Consider the following 20,553-nt stretch of genomic DNA (forward strand, 5'->3'; position numbering starts at 1 on the left):
TTACTGAGGCAAAACATTGATGATCAATCTTGAAGGTCTTGTTATTTGACAAAGGAGCCTTCAAGATAAGTCTCGCATTTTCCTCATAAAGGTTCAATTCTATATTCACTAGCTTCATTCAATAGTTCTTCTCAAGCAATTCACCTAGGCTTATTAGATTGATAAAGAAGATGATCATGTACAAGTGATTTTCAACAATTGATAGACACATAATTTGTTGCAGATGTTATCCAACTAACTAAACACCCCTTTTCCTTTTATTGCTTTCAACACAAATCTAAGCAATGTTCACTTTCATTACATCAGTGTTTAAAGTATCATAAAACACATTTATTCATTCATTTTAATATACCATTGAAGCTTTCTGCTACATATTAAATTTCCAGAATTTTTGAAGTGGTAGATTTGGCTCTCTTTACTGGAGCTTGAAGAGAATTTAGATAAATTTCATCTATTTTGTCCAATCCATCAAACAGATAACTAAAAGGAGCCATTTTTATGTATTTTCCAGTACCAGGAACAACCTTCAGTTCATTATTTTCCCAAACAACTCTTCCTCCTGCTATAGTTACTTCAATTTTCCCCTGAAAATATTTATATAATCATTGACCAATGTACAAAGAATCACGCGTTGAATGACGCATAGGACACAAATTTGGTATCCAACAGCAACACATGCGATTATATTCAATTACTAAACTATTACTAGTGTCAGACATGTCGGTCAGTGTTGTGTCTGTGTCAGTGTTGTGTTTGAGTATGTATCAGTATCGTGTATCATTTTCTCAAACTATAACTAGTGTTTAACATGTCAGTGTTGTGTCTGGTGTCTGTCTCAGTGTTGTGTCTGGTGTCTGTGTGTGACATGTTAGTGTTGTGTCTAATGTGTGTGTCAATATCCGACATGTCAGCGTTGTGTATAGTGTCTGTGTCAGTATTGTGATGGGTGTCTGTGTTGGTGAACATGAATTTCAATCCACATGTTAAAACCAGTACCTTTCCTTTTCTTCCCTCATACACATTTGTATCAGATCTGGAGTGGTGAGATTTTGCAGTTATCTCAAAACTCGAGTTTGGATTCAGGATGATAATATCTGCATCGGAACCAGGAAGAATAGCTCCCTTCCTTGGATATATATTGAAGATTCTAGCACTAAAATGATTGTCATTAATATTTATGGCAACTTTAGCATACAGAATCATCAAATTAATGATCAGAGAACATACCATTCAGTGCTCGTCACTCGGACGTAATCAGTGACCGATATTTGGCCAGATTCCTGAGAGATAGATGCATAACAATACAATCTAGTTAGATGACTACCCTCTCCCCTTTCAACCAACCTAACAAGAATGGAAAGGAAAGCTAGAAATTCTTATCATACCACCATGGTGTCCCATACCAAGTGCATTCTTTCTTCAATACCTATAGATTCGCAAATTTTCAACGCATATTAGTATTAAGACGTTTCAAAATCAACCATGATGTAGTTAGGCCACATATATCCAAACCCGTCGAGTGATTACCATTGACGCCGTTTGGAATTTGGCGGAAGTCGTCGACTCCGAGAGCTTTCTGGGTGGAATTCCAGGCACAATGATCAGTTCCCACCAGCTGCAAAATCCCTGTTGCAAGGGCAGCTTGAAGGGCCTTATCATGTCCCTTACTCCTAATAGGAGGACTCATGACATACCTAAAACACGACATTCGATGCGGATTACGTCGTAACATTCTTAAAACTTAAGACAAAGAATAACAACAATGATGAGAAAAAAAGAACGAAGCGAAGAACTTGCTTTGCCGCAGTCTTAAAGTCAGGATGCCAAAGCCAAGAATCGTCGAGGGCTAACCCAGAGACAATTGGCTCTCCGATTACCCTTTGTCCTACAATTTGAAATCAACAGGTGAAATCGTATACTTTCTTTAACGATTGCATTATTATTGTGGAGCACGTTGGTAAAAAACCGAGAAAAGACTAAAAGAACTAAAATAAAGAATCAGATGTCCCGTTAAGCCATTGGACATCAGTTGATAGCTATGTAGGGACATTCGATTGCAGGGGCGCAGGTTCAAACCCGCAACATCCTACTTATTCATCTTTAAAAGGTGAAATTCCAGCCACTGAGGTGCTAGACTAAAAAAAGTTAAGAACCTGATTTCCGAGCCTTCGCAATTTCTTCCATCGCATCAATGCTCATGACATGAACCACATATAAAGGAGTGTTCACAAAATCTGCTAAGCGAATAGCACGAGAAGTTGCCTCTCCTTCCAACTACATAGGCATCCGAAACATTCTATAACTCCAACATACACAGATATTGTTCACCAAAATCGAAAGAAAAAAAGAGAATTACCAACGCAGGCCTTGAAAGAGGATGACCTTCAGGGCCGGTTATTCCGAGTTCTATCATTTTCAGTTGCCCTGCTTCAACTGCATCTCCATTTTCTGCATGAACCATGGCTAAAGCACCGAGGGACTTGCATTTCTTAAACCCTTGAAGAAGAAGCTCATCATTGACCATAATGATTCCTTTGTATGCCATGAAAAACTTAAAAGAGTTGATGCCTAAGATCGAAAAACATAGACAAACTATCTGAAATCAATCCCTTATCGGTAAACTATGAGTCATATTCAAACGTATTACAACGTAATCATAAATCACTGACCTTTCTCCTTGACCATGATCTCCATATCCCTTGAAACATCTTCGTTCCATTTGGTAATCGCGACATGGAAACCATAATCCATGCAAGACTTCTTTGCTTTATTTTCATAGGCTTCAAAACCAGCTGTTAAACTGCCATTAACCGGTATAATGAAGTCAATATGCATCGTTGTTCCACCAGCTAACGCTGCAGCCTGACCACTGAAGAAGTCATCTACCGATTCAGTGCCCAAAGCGCCCATCTCTAAGTGTGTGTGAGGATCAATGCCTCCTAGGATCAGTTCAGAAACAACAAGCATTCATAAAGTTTGTCACATAAAAGAAGATAGTGAATTATTGTATAGAGGTGTTAGATTAAAACTTTTCAAGGCCTAACCTGGCATCACAAACTTGCCAGTGGCATCTATCACATACACATCATCTTCAACCTGATATGAGAAATTTCATGAGAAACAAATAAAAAGGACCGAAATAGGTCAACCGAGGCTCAGCTACATTGATCAGCTTCCGCCGTAATGTTTTATCCAGGACCATGTTTCTCTCCGGTTCGATAATCTCGAAATCTTTTGTTAATAACTTTTCTTATAATTTTTCTAGGTTTTTTTCAGTACTAGAATTTGACTTGTATAAAATAAGATTCAATAAAATTATGGAAGTACCACAATATTTGGCTGTACAGTAACAATGATTCCATTTTCTACATAAACATCAGCAACATGTTGGTGATGAGCATTGACCACAGTGCCACCTTTGATTAACAACTTGTTGGATGATGATTCACAGTATCCAATTCCATCTTCACAAAACTGAATTCCAGAATCAAAATAAAAACATGAGTTGAGTTATGTAATGAAAAAAAGTGATTAAAGTGAAAGTCAACACAAGAAAAGAGAGAGATATAACTGACCTGGTTGTTAGAAACTTGTGAAAGTGAAATGATAAGAAAGAAGGAAAGAGAGAACAAGATATGAAGAAGTTGAAAACTGAAGTTCATCATCTTCATCATCATCACTGAACAACAGTAACCATAAACCGCAGACACAGCAACCTCGGCAACAGCTGTTTCTATATTTCGAGATTTTAGATAGTTTATCTATTATTATTTATTGAATTTCATTTTCTCATGTTACTTTTGATAAGTTATAATCTATTGACTAAAAAAAGTTAGATAAAGTTATTGAGCTAAAATATCCAAAAGCTGTTAGATTAAGTTATTTAACTAAAATATATAATGATCCAAGTATAATGAACTGTTTTATGTCATTAAAATCTATATGATTTTTAACATTAGTAATTTATTCTAAATGTCTTATAATCCTTTTTTAAAAGATGTTTAAATTTTTTCAAGAAAAAAAAGTTATATTGTATTTGTTACTTTTTCCACTCAGTAAAAAATCAGATAAAATAGATATGTTTGACGGACTGAACTTATTTTGACATCACTACAACAAAGTGAGCTCTTGATACCAATTTGTACTTGCTAAATATACAAAAGTGGATATAAAGAATCTGTCCATGTGACAGACTATGCATTTTTTTTTATAGAATTTGTGGATGTCATTTTCCCAATTACGAGATTGGGTTATACGGAGACTTTATGGGTCAGCGGTTTCTCCCACACCCTCATCAAGATATGAGAGTAAGAGAATACAATTTCTCCCCCAAATTATGGGGAGACAATTTTTACTTTTGACTGATACTTCCAGGTTGTTGCTGTGTGAACACCTCATCGATGGAATTGAGATGCGAACGTGGATTCGGAAAAAACGTGAAAAACAAAAGTTGATTTGCTTCCTAATTCGGTGACTAAAAAGGTTGCGAATTGGTTAATCGGAGACTAGATCCGAAATCATGGAAATCATAGGAATCAGTAGTCAGTTTTCCACATACGATGTCACTGCTCCATTCGGGAACCAGAAATGGAGATTCTAGCTCTCGAAGGAAAAGTAAATGATGAGAGATGAATTATTATTGATTTTAGACGGTGGTTTTGATCTCCTTTACAGCGCTGTGGGGTGGACTTGCATGGTTAACACTCCAACGCTCAAGTCAGTTCAAGATTCAAGATAAGTAAAGTGAAATTGGAGATTAGAAATGATTGTGTCTTGATCAATTGTTTCTTTGGCCGGTCCAGAACAATTATCATTATTATTAAAATGACAAGATATTTACTTTAATCATTGATTTTTTGTTGCTTATGCAAAAAATATGCATTTAAAAAAATATATATAATTTTTACGGATGGATGCGGGGTGGGGCGAGGAAACCCGTTCTCCCTCCTAAATCATGCCATTGTGTCAAAATCTAACACTCATATTTATTTTCATCATCTCTTGTTCGAGACAGACACATTAATGCATTTTATCTATACTAACGTCACACACATGGTAGGTTAACCACTAAGCGTCTTTATTCATATTTTTGCAAATGCTTTATTCATTTGTAATTTCTTTTCTTTTTCTTTCTCTTTTTTGGTTTCAACCATAGTTGGGCTAAGTAATCGGGTGCGGATTACCCAACTTAGTAGATAATTTTTCCTTATTATTATTTTTTTGCTTATATTCATCGACTAGTCTGCTTAATGTGCGACTTTAGATGGTGCATGACTGGATATAAAAACTACCCGAGGATTACTAAGAAACATACATTTAAGGTTATGACACAACGAGTATTCAAATTAATTTCCATATTTTGAAGGCTTGAGGTGTCGGGACAATACTAATTTTGCAACAAAAACAAATCCGAAGTCTCCGCAACCTTAGCCTCACCTCTTTTAAAACCTATATACTTTCAAAGTTATCCATGGATCCTAAACCTTTAAAAAAATTGATGGATTCAAGTTTTTGGGGAAATCAACAACACAATAGAAACACACACATAAATGACTCGACTGTTGGTGTAAGCCCTAGAGGACAATACTTTTGGTACTTGTATCGAATTATTTATTAATAATAAAAGACTTTTTCTTTATTATGTTTGTTTAATAAAGTCTCTAGAATAGCTAGTCCGTTTAATGTATCAAGTGTGACTTAATCATGAGATCACATTAAACATAAGGACATTATTCTTAAAGTATCCGTAGTCGAGTTTTGTTGTAAAGTGGGATAATATTAAAGCATTAAGACTATTATGTATATAGACTGGTGATCACATCTCATGGGTCATGGATAAGGAGTTATCAAGTCTTAAATATAGGTATGAATATTAAGAGTAATATTTATACTGGATTTACCTGCTATGAGAATACTATATAGAATGTTATGCAAAGTTTCATAAGTTATTTTCATGGTGATAGTGGTGTATATCACCCTTCGACCTGAAACTACTATGGATCCTAGATGTAGAGTCGAGTGCCTTATTGCTGATCAAACATTGTCCGTAACTGGATGACCATAAAGACAGTTGATGGGTACTCCACGAAGCATGCTGAGGGACATGAGTGACCTAGATGGAATTTGCTCATCCTGCGTAACATGATAAATGTCTAAGAGCCCAATATTGAACTGGACAAGGATGACACAGTCTATGTTTTGTGTTCAATATAGACATAAGGGCAAAAGGGTAATTATACACATAAGTATTATCACAAAGGGATTTGTCAGATCACATGACACTTTCGTGTCTTGGATAGCAGTGATGTGTTGCTAGATACCGCTCACTGTTTATTATGTTAAATAAGTGATTTAATATAATTGCTAATGTCGCGAAAAACCTACAGGGTCACACACAAAAGGACGGATTGATGAGAGATAGAGTAAATAAGGAACACCGTAAGGTACGGTGCACTTAAGTGAATTGTAGAACATTGTAAGGTACGATGTACTTAAGTAGAATACCAAATATGGTAAGGTACCACACGCTTAAGTGATTTTGGCATATCATAAGATATGACCCACATACACTTAAGTTGGCTTTTTAGCTTACAACTGAAGCGTCGCGAAAAATATAGAGTCGCCACCGGATTTTATTTATTCCAAAGGAAAGGGAAAATAGCGATAAAACCCCAAATGAGAGAAATAGTCTCGCAACCAAGAGCGGATTCGGAAGTCGGTTATGCAAGGGGAAGGTATTAGCACCCCTCACATCCATGGTACTCCATGGGAATCACTTGCTTGTATCAAATGCGTATGGATGTTTATTTATCTGTATGTTGCTTGCTATTGGGAATGAGATGAGAGATGATATGGGAGAGAAAATAAGTTTTAAGTTAGTGTGCTCGCCAAGGATTTGGGCCCTCGTACCTACGTATCCCCATACGTGCAATAGGGAAGTCAGAGCTTCGTAGTTCGGCTCAAAAATGGCGTATTTATTTGGTTGTTTTTACTGAACAGTATTGGCGTTCGCGCGTTACTGTTCACTTGCTTGTGTACTCTGTCATGGGAGCGGAAAGTATTTGTTTGTTTGCGGTAAAATGGATACGCTTGGTTCGCACTCTAGTAGTTAAACATTACTTGCTCGCACATGGAGGCTTAAGCTTCGTTCACGGTAGAACGGAAGTAACACGTACTTATTGAAAGGTTTTGAATAAAATGCCCTAAGGCATAAGATGATTTGATTTGTTGGGTTCAATTTTATGCACGGAGACAAGCATTAGACCCTTGGCTAGATACAGTCAACGGTCCAATAACTCGGGAGTTGAGAGGACAATGTTGTCCTAACCACTCTTTTTCATCCAAAAAGAGATTTGAATTGTGAAAGAGTTTGGCAAGTCTAATCGTTGGAACTTGGAGGGAGACAAGTCTCTAACCCTTGACTAAGTACAATCAACAATCAAAGTAATTGGGAATCGAAAGGACAATGGAGTCCTAACTATTCTTTTTCTTCCTCATAGCGCCTAGATCTAACTTGTTTGAATCATTATATGTTTTAGGGGGAAAGTCAAGTGTCGGGTCCTCAGGCTAGGTACGGCCGACAACCCAATTACTTGAATGTTGTGTACAAACATGTACATCCCATTTGGCATTCCAATTTGTTATGAAAATGGTTTTTAAAAAGGTATTTGACGTTGGATCAAGCATTTGAATTTATTATGAAAATAGTGTGCGAAGAATGGAGGGGAGAGATAGAATAAGGTTGAGAGGAGAATGGAGAAGATGTGTATAAAGGATCATAGGTGGAGGGAGAATACTTGATATTGGATCAAGTATTCGCATTGCAATGGTGTGAGTTTTATTTGGAAAAACAAAGTTGACGTTGAATCAAGTACCTTTTGTTTCTTTTGAAATGCTTTGTTTATCGTTTTGTGTTTTATCTTTGATTATTAACATGCATATTAAACTAAATAGAAAGCAATAAATTTAGGCTATTACATGGTTAAGGGAGGGGGGACATTTAACCCATAATGGGGGGGAACCCACAAAATACAACATAAAGCCATGAAAGGAAACTACACTTTACAAACTATTGAATAAAAATAAAAGGAATAACTTGGAGTATGTTTGGATCTCTCATTCACATGTCACCACAAAAAAACAAGTGGTTAGTATGCATTAATAAAATGGAATTAAAATGCTAATTCAAGTGAATGATATGGTATAGTGATGGAATGATATGGTATAGTGATCATGGTGAAAAAACATATACCAAATTAAATTGAAATGAAATTTTCAATTTAGCCGTTAACCACAAACAAAATATAACCAAATCAAAATGAGATTAATCGTGTACATGGAACTTAACATGGCAAATCAAATGAAATTATAAACATAACATGGTTAATCACATGAAAATTAATTCTGGAAAATTAAGAAATTAAACCTAATATGTAAAAACGATTAAGCCAAATTTCTAAATAATTACCTAATTAAACATGCATTAAGCTAGTTATCTCCAAGATTATGTCAAATCTTAATTGTAAAAAAACATGAATTAAAATCCATTTCATACAAAAAAAAATAGCGTCAAGATTAATACCAAAACAGAATTAAAGCTGGAATTAATTAAGTTCATTATGAGATTTATCATGATTAAGATGACCATGTTAGGCTAGGGGGTGTGAAAACAGATCAATGGTGGAAATTGTTTGGCCTAAGGCCCAACCAGCTTGGCCCACCGAAATCCAGCATAATAATAAAATGGATACGATGGAAATGTCCATGGATCAATGAAGAGTTAGTAAGCATCATGCTTCTTTACACGTAGGCGCATGCATTAATGGTGAACATGATAACGGGAACAGTCAGGTGGAGCCACAGTGTGACTGATATGCACGTGAAAAAAAGCCAAACGTTCAAATCAAAAGGCAACATGTTGGGAATGCATCGGCAGTTCAGGATAACAGTTCAAACAGACGTCCCTCTCTCCTCACTCATCCGTCGTCTCCGCCACGCCGGAGGCTTCCTCGGCGACGAATATTTCCTTGAATCCATAAATTTACCCGTCGGTGTCTCTCTCACAACGCCCTCATTCAAAATCCATAAACAAGAGGCTCTAATTTCTAAACAGAAGTTAAAATCGAAACGCTCGCCTCAAGAACACTAAATCCTAAATCCGAAATTGAATGAAAATTCGAAGGAAACAGAGCCTCATAGGAGAGGAATTTAACCCTAGAAGTACATATCTACATGTTCGTAAACAAATCAGGATGAATAAAAGAAGATCGAGCACCTACCTGTCGGGACAGTTGAAAATGACTACGATGATGAAGCTCAACTCACAGGTAATGCTCTAATCCGACTTTTCCTTCTACTTCCTTCTTCAGTCTTATTCTTCTTGACTGAATGAATCGAGGATAATTTTGGATGTGATCGTTGATCGTGAAGGATGAAGGTGAGGGTTGAGTTGAGAGAGAGAGAGAGAGAGAGAGAGAGAGAGTGAAAGTTTTGTTGATTCTTGAGGGTGATGAAGATGATAGTGAAAAATGAAAAAAAAAACTCTGAAACTATGAATGAGGGTCGGAAATGAATTTATAGACGGAGAAGGGTGTAACAGAATTGGGCAGTCCTAGCTCCGCTAGGGCAGTGGTTACCGTTAGTGAATTTGGAGAGGAAAGCGGTTAAACAGTTAATTTTGGTAACTCCTCCGTTAGATTGAATTTGGTTAGTGAGTTATATGGAAAAAGGTTAGTCAGTGACAAAATCAGTGGGTGGAAACTCGAGTGTTAGCTATATTAAAATGGGAACTCGAGTTCAATAAAAATGAGTCGGTAATTTCTGTTATCAGTTTGCTGGAAAATAGTTGGTCAATTAGTTAGAATGTGGGTTTTAAATTTGGAATCAGTTAGAGTTAATGAGATGAGGTTGGTAAAAATCAAACTGGTTAACTAAATTGTGAGTCCCTGTAGCGGGGTATTCGTTACCATTAGAGATATTGACTAAATCCAAGGTAAACCATACAAGTCGAGTCGCCACCGCACTTCTATTTATCCAAAGGAATGGTTAGAAAGCGAACAAAAACCTAAAAGTTTTATTGAATAAAAAACTAGTAAAAATGTCAGAGATCTGGGTAAGGGGGTTGGTTATGCAATGGGAAGGTTTTAAGCACCCAAAACATCATAGGTACTCCTAGGGAGCCCTTTTCATAAGTGTTGTTCTATTTTAAAAGGTGTAGGTATATCTAAAGTACTATTTACTAAAAGGAAGGTTAAAAGAAAATGACTCACAAGGATGTCGCATCCACTGCCTACGTATCTCATCTGAGTATGAGAATTAGAGTCTTCGTAGCTCGGCTACCTATGGGTTAAAGAAAAGTGTGCTCACTAAGACGTCGCGTCTTATGCCTACGTATCTCATCTGGAATGAGAATCAGAGCAAAACGTAGTTCGGCTAACTAGAGGTTAAGGATTGCCATCTGAACATGGACTTATAAAAGAGGACACCAACTGTGTCAAAGGAGGGTGGGCAGTGTGTTCAACGTCCTAGCAGTAGGTGTCGCAACTCGCTGAATCGAGTCTTAGGCAGTTACCTCTTTGCAATAGAACGGACTGACATGCCACAAGATCGGAGACGCACGGAAGGTCTAAAAGTGGGGAATCTCTGCTCTAGAGTTGTCATGCAATATGGACCAATGTGTTAGGATTTACAAAGTGGAACATCTACCTAATGTTAGCATGCAAAGAATAAGAGAATTCTACCTATGTTATCATACAAAGGGTTCTACCTAATGGGTGCTACCTAAACGGAACAAGAGTCGACGGATGGAGCGTGAAGAGGAGTTACGAATAAGGGTATATGGCGATGCCGGAGGCAATCGACTTACAGGTAGATGGTGATGCCTGAGACAATCGACTTAGAAGAGGATGGATGAATGCGTGCTGGTTCTGTTAAGTTTTGAAAATGATTACTCGACGTTGGATCGAGCTTTTGATCTTATTTTGAAATGGTTATCGAATGTTCGTTTTAATTCTTGTATTAATAGGTGACTAAAGAAATAAAGAAATAAATATTATACATTTTATGCGAGAGGGGTACATTTGTTATGAATGGGGATTGTTCATGGCAAATAAACAATAAGAATATATGCCTCATACATCATACAAGTAGGCAACAGTTATCAATCAGATCGGATAAATAAAAAATATATAATCAAACCAAAGTATCAAATAATGGAGCATTTAAACAATGCATGGGAGTATGAACATGTTAAATAATCAAGCAATAGAAAGCATGAATGAGAGAAACAAGTATAAAAGATAACAGATGAATCAAACAGATGACAATATACACACGAAGGGTCCACTGAATAATTTAATCAGGAAATGAGGTAAGGACCAAATGAAATCAAGGTAAAAGGCCTCGTATGAGATGAACAAGGGAGGATCAAAAGATCTCTTCAATTTCCATAAGCAATCCCTAAGTCAAACATCGATCATAAAGAAGTCAATCGAAAATTCAAGTCAACTTAAAAAATAACAAATAAATAGCAAATTAATCAAGAAAATTATGAAAAATTAAAATAAATGAGGTGGGGTTAGGACATCATCATCCCCCAAAAAGATTTTAAAAATAACGAAAATTGGTATGTGAACTAATTAAAATAAAACAGAAGTTAAATTAAAAGTCCACCAACCAAACTAGGTCAAAAATAAATCCAAATTAAATTGAAAATGTGAAATAAAATTCCAAGAAAAGGTCAGGTTGACCATGAAACAGTGGTCAACCTTCATCCCAAAAATCAAATGCTAACAATAATTTTAAGTCATAAAAATAAAATCAATAAAAAAAAGTGTTAAAATGGACCAGTTAGAATAAATAATTAAAATAAAATATTAATATTTAAAAAATACAAAAATAAAAATTATATAAAATTAAATAAAATGTTAAGAAAAGTGAAAAATATTTTTGGGTAATTTTATGGACGAAGAAAATATTTTAAATAAGAAAAAGAAATGTGAAAATGGAAGGATTAATGGTGATGAACATGGTAAGCAAGCGTAGATATATCAAAACATGGTCATGGAAGAGATGATTACCTAATGGAAAATAGAAGTGGAATGGAATCTGATATGTGATGAAGCTTTGCCTCCTTGCCACAAAATTTCAATGCTCCTTTAGGGTTAGGGTTTCAGCTTCTTAAATAGGGTGGATTAGGTGTTCTCATGGGCTTTTTAATAAGTGATTTATCCATAAGAATAAAAGTGTGAAGTGAGATGTAAAATGTTGTTATTTGGGGCCAAACTTAAGTGAATGGATGTCCAATGCATGGCCAAATAAGGTAAAAAAATATGACTGGTTTCTGCAGCATGCTTAGAAAATCTGATTGGGTCAGCCAGGCCCAAAATCTGCCTAGAAAATCAAGTCATGGTGCCCACTTTAAATGAATGTATCTCTCAAACCATGGATCCAAATGAGATGATTCTAAAAGAATGTGAAAGAGGACATGGAAAGGTACAATTGTTGTGAAGAAAGTATTTTCAAATAATGCCTTGAAGTGCAAGAAAACTGGCCAAGAAGTCTTGACAAATTTTGAAGATTTTGGACTTAGAAATTTTTCTAAGTGTCCTAAAAAAATGTCTCACTTTGACTAAGCATAACTTTCTCAATTCTAATCCAAATGGAGCAAACTTTATATCTCTAGAAAGCTTGGAACAAGAGGAACAACTTTCATGTTTAGGAAATTTTTAAATGGAGCTTTTATCTTGATTCAAAATGGGCTTAAAGTGAGTGCAACGATCATGAAAACTTGCCCTAAATGGAAAGTCAAGCATTTCCAAATTAAGTAACTTTTCCAATTCCTGATAAAATGATGAATCCATGTTCCAACCTTGATCAAATTTCACATGTAGGATCCCCTAGGCATGGATTTTGAGATTCCACTCTCAAAATGTCAGGAGTTAACTTTTCTGGCCCCACAGTTGACTTTTCCCAAACTGTCTTATTCCCGATTCCATCGATCAATTGAAGCACTTCTAGCTCAAATAAAGAGCTGATTTTTTGTATGTAGACCCTTGTGGACATATGGAGGGCCATGGAAAAGAGTTTCACCCAAAGAATCTGAAATAAATTGATTTTATACCAAACCCTAGTTTTATGGCAAAATGATCAGGAACTGATTGCACTGATTGCCAATAGATCTTCCTGAGATAATTCTGAATCTTCCTAGGCCAAGATGCCTCTCTAATCATGACATGGATGAGTTCCTCTACTTCCAACCAAACATTGCCTGTTGCAGTTAGCCATGAAACCCTAATTTCTGATTAAATCCAGATGAATACTCTGATAGCTTTGAATCCTTCACTGATGAACTGAGGACCATAATAAGATACTTGGACCCCCCTGAGACCCTTGAGACTTGTATACTTAGAAAATGAAGTCCAATTCTCAATCTTGCTTTGTGTGGGCTCCTTCTATTAAGGAGTGATCGATCAAAACCTGATCTCCATGTCACTAATGCAGTATGCAATGAGTATGACCTAATATGATGCTAATGAAGTGTAAAACATAATCCCATGCTTCCAGGAAAAAAGAAGGGTAAATTTTGGGGCATTACAGCTGCCCCTATTCAATCAACTGGAAACCCGAAAGGAAGATAGCAACGGCTTTCGCACTTTCGAGGTATCAAGTGATTGAATATGATAAAAGCCCGAAAATTTACACTGAAGTGAAAAAATGAAGTAACAATGCCTGTCAGAATCGGCCAAGCGGTGGTCTTGAAAAAGAATCTGTCTGGTACGGTGAGAGTCGGTCTGAACACCGAAACAATGAATGTTAGCCTGAATACCAAAATAAATGGTAACACAAAAATAACCATGGCCTGAATGTCGTTCATCAATCTGAATACTGGAAATGACTTCGATCTGAGCATCAGACGATACTTGATTATCAAACATCGGCCTGAACACCGGGAAACTGGCCTGAATGCCACTTCGGTCTGAATACCGGAAAACTGGCCTGAATGCCACAAGTTGCATCGACCTGAATGTCGGAAACTTCTTCGATCTGAACATCGGAAAACTGGCCTGAATGCCACTTCGGTCTGAATACCGGAAAACTGGCCTGAATGCCACAAGTTGCATCGACCTGAATGTTGGAAACTTCTTCGATCTGAACATCGGAAAACTGGCCTGAATGCCACTTCGGTCTGAATACCGGAAACTTGGCCTGAATGCCACAAGTTGCATCGACCTGAATGTCGGAAACTTCTTCGATCTGAACATCGGAAAACTGGCCTGAATGCCACTTCGGTCTGAATACCGGAAACTTTCATGCCTGAATGCCACAAGTTGTGTCGACCTGAACGTCGGAAACTTCTTCGATCTGAACATCGGAAAACTGGCCTGAATGCCACTTCGGTCTGAATACCGGAAACTTTCATGCCTGTCAGCATCAGCAGAAATAGGGAAAATGATAATTGAGGCGGCGCGTGGGCCAACGACCCCTGCTGGGAATAATAAAGATAAGTCATGAACAATCTTCAGTCTGAGTACTGGAAACAACTTTTGGCTTATCACTTGGGATACCGAGAATGCCTTATGCTTTACATGCATATGTTTGAATTTTTCAATGGCGTAATGCTCCATGAAAATGGAAGTGCTACGCAATTTGGGAGGATGCAATGCAATATGATTCTACATGCAGGGATGCGAAATGCTTGATTAGAAAGAACGACAAGCTGAGGCAAGGAATTCTGCTGGGGAAATGATCACCATCTTCTGGACCCTGGCAAGGTTGTTGGAGATGCACAGCACAAAGAACTCTATGGGGAAATGACTCGCCACACAGTGTTCTGGCAAATAACAAAATACTGAGGCTCTGACTGGGGAGAGAATGACACTAAAAACTTGCTGCTGAGGAAAGCGACAGTGGTTCTGGCAACCATAATATGTGAGAGAGACGACTCAGCAGGGGAAGCAAACACTGATACGGTACCGAGATTCTGCTTCAAGGAAAGATACCATGGGTCTAGCGTCGAGATCATCGATCTGGCATCGAACTCTGAGGAGCAGCCGCTTCTGCTGGAAAGATACAGTCTGGCACTGTCAACTCCGTTGGGGATATACAGTCAGACACTGTCAACTCCGTTGGGGATATACAGTCAGACACTATCGACTCTACTGGTGAATGTATAATCTGAAACAAATGCTTGGGGAAGTACAGTAGTGAGAGCCTGCTGGGGATTGAAGAATCCAACGCTCGGACCAGCTCTACAGGGATAAGATACCAAATTCCAACTGTTGAGGAAAAACATCCGCGATCATTTGATGGGGACCTTAAGGAAATGCCCCGAGTGTACCTGTTCTGAATAGACGATCCAAAGCACTTAAAATTTACATCAAATTTCAATGTTTATTAAGCACGTACCTGTAAAGCTCTTATGTTTCATGATGCAATGTTTATCAAAAATTCGGACGTCATTTTTGCAAACAAAACAGTAAAATGAAAATGAACACAGAGATGTACTGAATAACATGATTTTATTGATTGAGTGGCCTCTGAATAGGTATTTACATCAGGAAGCAATCCCTGGAAAGAGGTAATTACACAACAGATAAAAACAGAAATTAATCTAATGGCAATGTGAAATGGATTTCTATCGGGTTCCAATTCTGCTATGATTCGCTCGTCTTCAAGATCCTCCAGATGATCAGCTTTCCGAAAAAGGTGATTGGACTGTTTCCTATCCTTCGGAAGTTTCCGGTTATCGACACGAGATGATATTCAGAACTACTCAGAACGCAGCCATTCGCTTAATCCCTAACTTTTGCCGGGATCGCCCTTTCGGGTTTTCAATCCACCGGGATACCCATTTTTGCCTAAGTTGCCATTTCAGGTTTTCAACTTACCGGTGTACAATCTTTTCATTTTTAATCCCTAACTTTTGCCCGAACCTTTTTCATTTTCTTGGTTCGCCGGGATGCCCATTTTTTGCCTGGACTATTCTTTTTATCGTCCAACGGGTCTATTTTATGCGAAGTATTTTTTAACTGCGTCTGAGTTCACAGGGGAAGTGAAGTTTTCACCATCCATAGTTGCAAGCATTAAGGCTCCACCATCAAAAACCTTGGTGACAATATACGGTCCATCATAGTTAGGAGTCCACTTGCCCATGTGATCTGTCTGAGGAGGAAGGATCCTTTTCAACACCAAATCTCCGACTTGGAAGCATCGAGGACGCACTTTCTGATCAAAGGCTCTCTTCATCCGACTTTGATACAACTGCCCATGACAAATGGCTGCCATTCGCTTCTCTTTGATAAGACTCAACTCATTGAACCTTGTCTGAACCCATTCAACTTCGTCTAACTTGACATCCAACATGACTCTTAGAGAAAGAATTTCCACTTCAACAGGTAGGACTGCTTCCATACCATACACAAGGGAATAAGGGGTTGCCCCGGTCGATGTACATACTGAAGTACGGTACCCATGCAAGGCAAAGGGTAACATCTCGTGCCAATCTCTGTACGTAACGACCATCTTCTGCACAATCTTCTTTATGTTCTTATTTGCTGCCTCAACAACATCGTTCATCTTAGGACGATAAGGGGAAGAGTTGTGATGTTGAATGTTGAAGTTCTTGCACAACTCTTTCATCATTTTGTTATTGAGATTAGAACCATTATCAGTAATGATTCTTTCGGGAATCCCATAACGACAAATGATTTCTTTCTTGATGAATCGGGCAACCACATGTCTGGTGACCTTCGCAAATGACGTTGCTTCGACCCACTTGGTGAAATAGTCGATGGCAACAAGGATGAAGCGATGCCCATTGGAAGCAGTTGGCTCAATCTTTCCAATCATATCAATTCCCCACATAGCAAATGGCCACGGCGAAGACATCACATTCAGAGGATTTGGCGGCACATGCACCTTATCAGCATAAATCTGGCATTTATGACACTTTCGAGCATATTTGAAACAATCAGATTCCATGGTCATCCAGTAATAACCCTCTCTCAACAATTTCTTAGCCATTGCATGTCCGCCGACATGAGTACCGAAGGAGCCTTCATGAACTTTCTGCATTAACATGTCCGCTTCGTGTCTATCCACGCATCTGAGCAAAACCATGTCGAAGTTCCTCTTATACAGCACATCGTCTTTGTTCAAGAAGAAACCGCCTGCCAATCTTCTCAAAGTATTTCTATCATTGTTGGATGCCCCTGCATGGTACTCTTGATTCTTCAGAAAGCACTTGATGTCGTGATACTAGGGCTTGTCATCAACTACCAGTTCAGCAGCAAACACATACGCGGCCCTATCAAGGCGCATAACATCGATCCTGGGAACATGGTTCCACCGAATCACCTTAATCATGGATGATAGAGTAGCAAGAGCATCTACCATCTGGTTCTCATCACGAGGTATATGATACAACTTTACTATTGTGAAGAAAGTCAACAGTCTTCTCGTGTAATCTCTGTAGGGGATCAGATTAGGCTGGAGAGTATTCCAATCACCATTCGCTTGATTGATCACTAGAGCTGAATCTCCGACGATGTCCAGAGTCTTGATTCTCAAATTAATGGCTTGCTCAATACCCAAGATACATGCTTCATACTCAGCTTCATTATTGGTGCACTCAAAAGTCAAACGAGCGGTGAAAGGCATGTGGGCACCTTTCGGAGTGGTAATGACAGCACGAATTCCACTTCCTTTAGCATTGATGGCCCCATCAAACATTAAAGTCCACTTTTCATCTAGATCAGGTCCCTCCTCAACAACTGGCTCTTCACAGTCTTTCATCTTGAGGAACATGATGTCTTCATCCGGAAAATCAAACTTCATCGGCTCATAATCATCAATCGGCTGCTGAGCAAGATAGTCTGACAGAATACTCCCTTTGATGGCTTTCTGGGATGTATACTGGATGTCGTACTCTGTCAGTATCATTTGCCAATGAGCAACCCTTCCGGTGAGAGCTGGCTTCTCAAATATATACTTGACTGGATCCATTTTGGAGATCAGTAAGGTTGTGTGAGTCAGCATGTATTGTCTCAATCGCTTAGCATCCCATACAAGTGCACAACATGTCTTTTCAAGCATTGAGTATCTCGACTCGCAATCTGTGAATTTTTTACTCAGGTAGTAGATGGCATGCTCTTTCCTACCTGTCTCGTCGTGTTGACCAAGAACACAACCCATGGAATTATCAAGTACTGTCAAATACATAATCAGCGGTCTCCCTGAGACTGGAGGTATAAGGATAGGAGGATTCTGCAAATACTCTTTTATTTTTTCGAAAGCCCTTTGGCAATCATCATTCCACCTGATAGCCTGATGTTTTCTTAACAACTTGAATATTGGCTCACACGTGGCTGTTAGGTGAGAGATGAACCTTGCAATGTAGTTCAACCTCCCTAAGAACCCACGGACTTGTTTTTCTGTTCTTGGCTCAGGCATTTCTTGTATCGCTTTCACTTTGGCCGGATCCACCTCAATCCCTTTTTCACTAACAATAAAATCCAGCAGTTTTCCAGATCTCACCCCGAAAGTACACTTGTTCGGATTAAGCCTCAGCTTGAATTTCCTCAAACGCTCAAACAGTTTCTGCAAATTCACCAGATGTTCTTCTTCCGTCTGAGATTTGGCAATCATATCATCAATGTAAACCTCGATTTCATGATGAATCATATCATGGAAAAGAGTTACCATAGCTCGTTGATATGTTGCCCCAACATTTTTTAGATCAAACGACATCACCTTGTAGCAGAAGGTGCCCCATGGGGTTATGAAAGTTGTCTTCTCCATGTCTTCTGGTGCCATCTTAATTTGATTATAGCCAGAAAAGCCATCCATGAAGGAGAATACAGAGAACTGAGCCGTGTTATCCACCAAAACATCGATGTGAGGTAATGGGAAATCATCTTTAGGACTAGCTTTGTTCATATCCCGGTAGTCAACACACATCCGTACCTTTCCATCCTTTTTAGGTACTGGAACGATATTTGCAATCCATGGCGGATAATTTGTAACCGCTAGAAACCCTGCATCCAACTGTTTTTGCACTTCTTCCTTTATCTTGACAGCCATCTCTGGTCTTGTTCTTCTGAGCTTCTGCTTGACCGGAGGACAATCCTCTTTGAGAGGCAAACGGTGTACCACAATGTCTGTGTCAAGCCCTGGCATGTCCTGATAAGACCAAGCGAAGATGTCAACATACTCTTGCAGCAATTCAATCAGCCCCTTCTTCACATTATCTTCCAAAGCAGCCCCTATCTTGATTTCTCTCTTGGCGTCCTTGATGCCAAGATTAATCACTTCAACAGACTCTTGATGCGGTTGAATGACCCTTTCCTCCTGTTTTAATAACCTGGCAAGTTCTTCAGGGAGTTCACAGTCTTCATCACCCTCTTCTTCAGCTTGAAAGATTGGATTTTCAAAGTCGAAGCGAGTCATAGCAGAACTGTTATCAATAGGATCCGGTGACGTGCATCTGCATGAGTGATGGTATGTGCTTATGAGTGTGAACAAGAAGTGGAAACTAAACAAAACATTGCCAAATGTATAATTTTTTTTTTATATTTTTGATTTTTGAAAAGTGCAAAAATAGAAAGACAGTGAACAAAATATTTGAATGCAAAAAGACGTCCTTTATTTATGATAAAAAATGCAGGTATTCACATAGATGAGCCTTACAATGAGTCATTACGCCCTGGGCGGAACGTAAGACTTGGATATGCATGAATAAACAAAGAAAATTACTCTTCAAGAAGAGTGACTTGGATAATCTCTTCAGAAGACCAGTTGCGGAGAACTTCACCCGGGACCCTTGGACGCACCCAGTTGTTAATGTCGCAATCACTATCCCCGTCTTCTTTGTTGATTGCAGAGACCTGGCCGTACTGAATGATGCCAGCACCGGAGAAAGTAATCGGCCCCTGACAAGTCTGAGGCGTTGAAGTTGTAGAAGTCAATGTCGGCTGATACCCAATCCCAAACTTGTCTTCCTTTACAAGTAAATCCATCAGACGTCCCCAACCGGGAGCAACACCTAAATTTACCAAGGCATGTGCCTGCTTGAAGGAAGACAAAGAGGCACATGCTTCAACCTCTTCCACTGGAGTTGCATCCTTGACTTGAACTGCCTCAAAGGCCTGACACAGGGTCTCATGAATCTCACCTTCTACCTCTACATACTTGAATGTAGACAGGTTACTGACCAGAATATCCTCCTCACCACACACAGTGATAATTCTTCCGTTGACCGGGAACTTGATCTTCTGATGCAAGGTCGAGGAGACTGCCCCAACATTATGGATCCAAGGACGACCCAGCAAGCAACTATACGAAGGACTGATATCCATCGCATAGAAGACGGTGTTGAAGGTTTGTAATCCAATCTGAATTGGCAATTCTACCTCACCGAACACCGACCTCTTAGAACCATCGAAGGCTCTCACCATAAGATCGGAAGGCTTCAAGATCAAACCTTCTACATCTAACCTTGACAGGGCTCTCTTGGGTAGCACATTGAGAGAGGAACATGTATCCACCAGAACATGG

The 20,553-nt window shown here is 38.6% G+C and overlaps 1 protein-coding gene across 1 annotated transcript; it reads right to left on the bottom strand.

The window, feature by feature from the left end:
* Positions 1-235: 235 nt before the first annotated feature.
* On the bottom strand, positions 236-3,778 carry LOC127117854 (dihydropyrimidinase). Its single transcript, XM_051047976.1, has 12 exons — positions 3,576-3,778; positions 3,328-3,474; positions 3,045-3,096; positions 2,670-2,939; positions 2,357-2,568; positions 2,154-2,274; positions 1,798-1,885; positions 1,528-1,694; positions 1,386-1,426; positions 1,228-1,280; positions 997-1,153; positions 236-584 (listed from the first exon to the last, which is right to left on the bottom strand). The coding sequence occupies exons 1-12, from the start codon at positions 3,675-3,677 to the stop codon at positions 375-377; spliced, it is 1,620 nt and encodes a 539-aa protein (XP_050903933.1). The 5' UTR covers positions 3,678-3,778; the 3' UTR covers positions 236-374.
* Positions 3,779-20,553: the final 16,775 nt, after the last annotated feature.

Source organism: Lathyrus oleraceus, chromosome 2 (genome assembly GCF_024323335.1).
Source record: "Lathyrus oleraceus cultivar Zhongwan6 chromosome 2, CAAS_Psat_ZW6_1.0, whole genome shotgun sequence".
NCBI classification, from domain to species: Eukaryota; Viridiplantae; Streptophyta; class Magnoliopsida; order Fabales; family Fabaceae; genus Lathyrus; species Lathyrus oleraceus.

Coding starts and splice junctions, on each gene's coding strand:
- LOC127117854 (XM_051047976.1), bottom strand. CDS start 3,677: ATGATGATGAAGATGATGAACTTCAGTTTTCAACTTCTTCATATCTTG. Junction 2,275..2,356: donor CTCTTTCAAGGCCTGCGTTG/GTAATTCTCTTT, acceptor ATGCCTATGTAG/TTGGAAGGAGAGGCAACTTC. Junction 1,154..1,227: donor CGAGTGACGAGCACTGAATG/GTATGTTCTCTG, acceptor CAATCATTTTAG/TGCTAGAATCTTCAATATAT.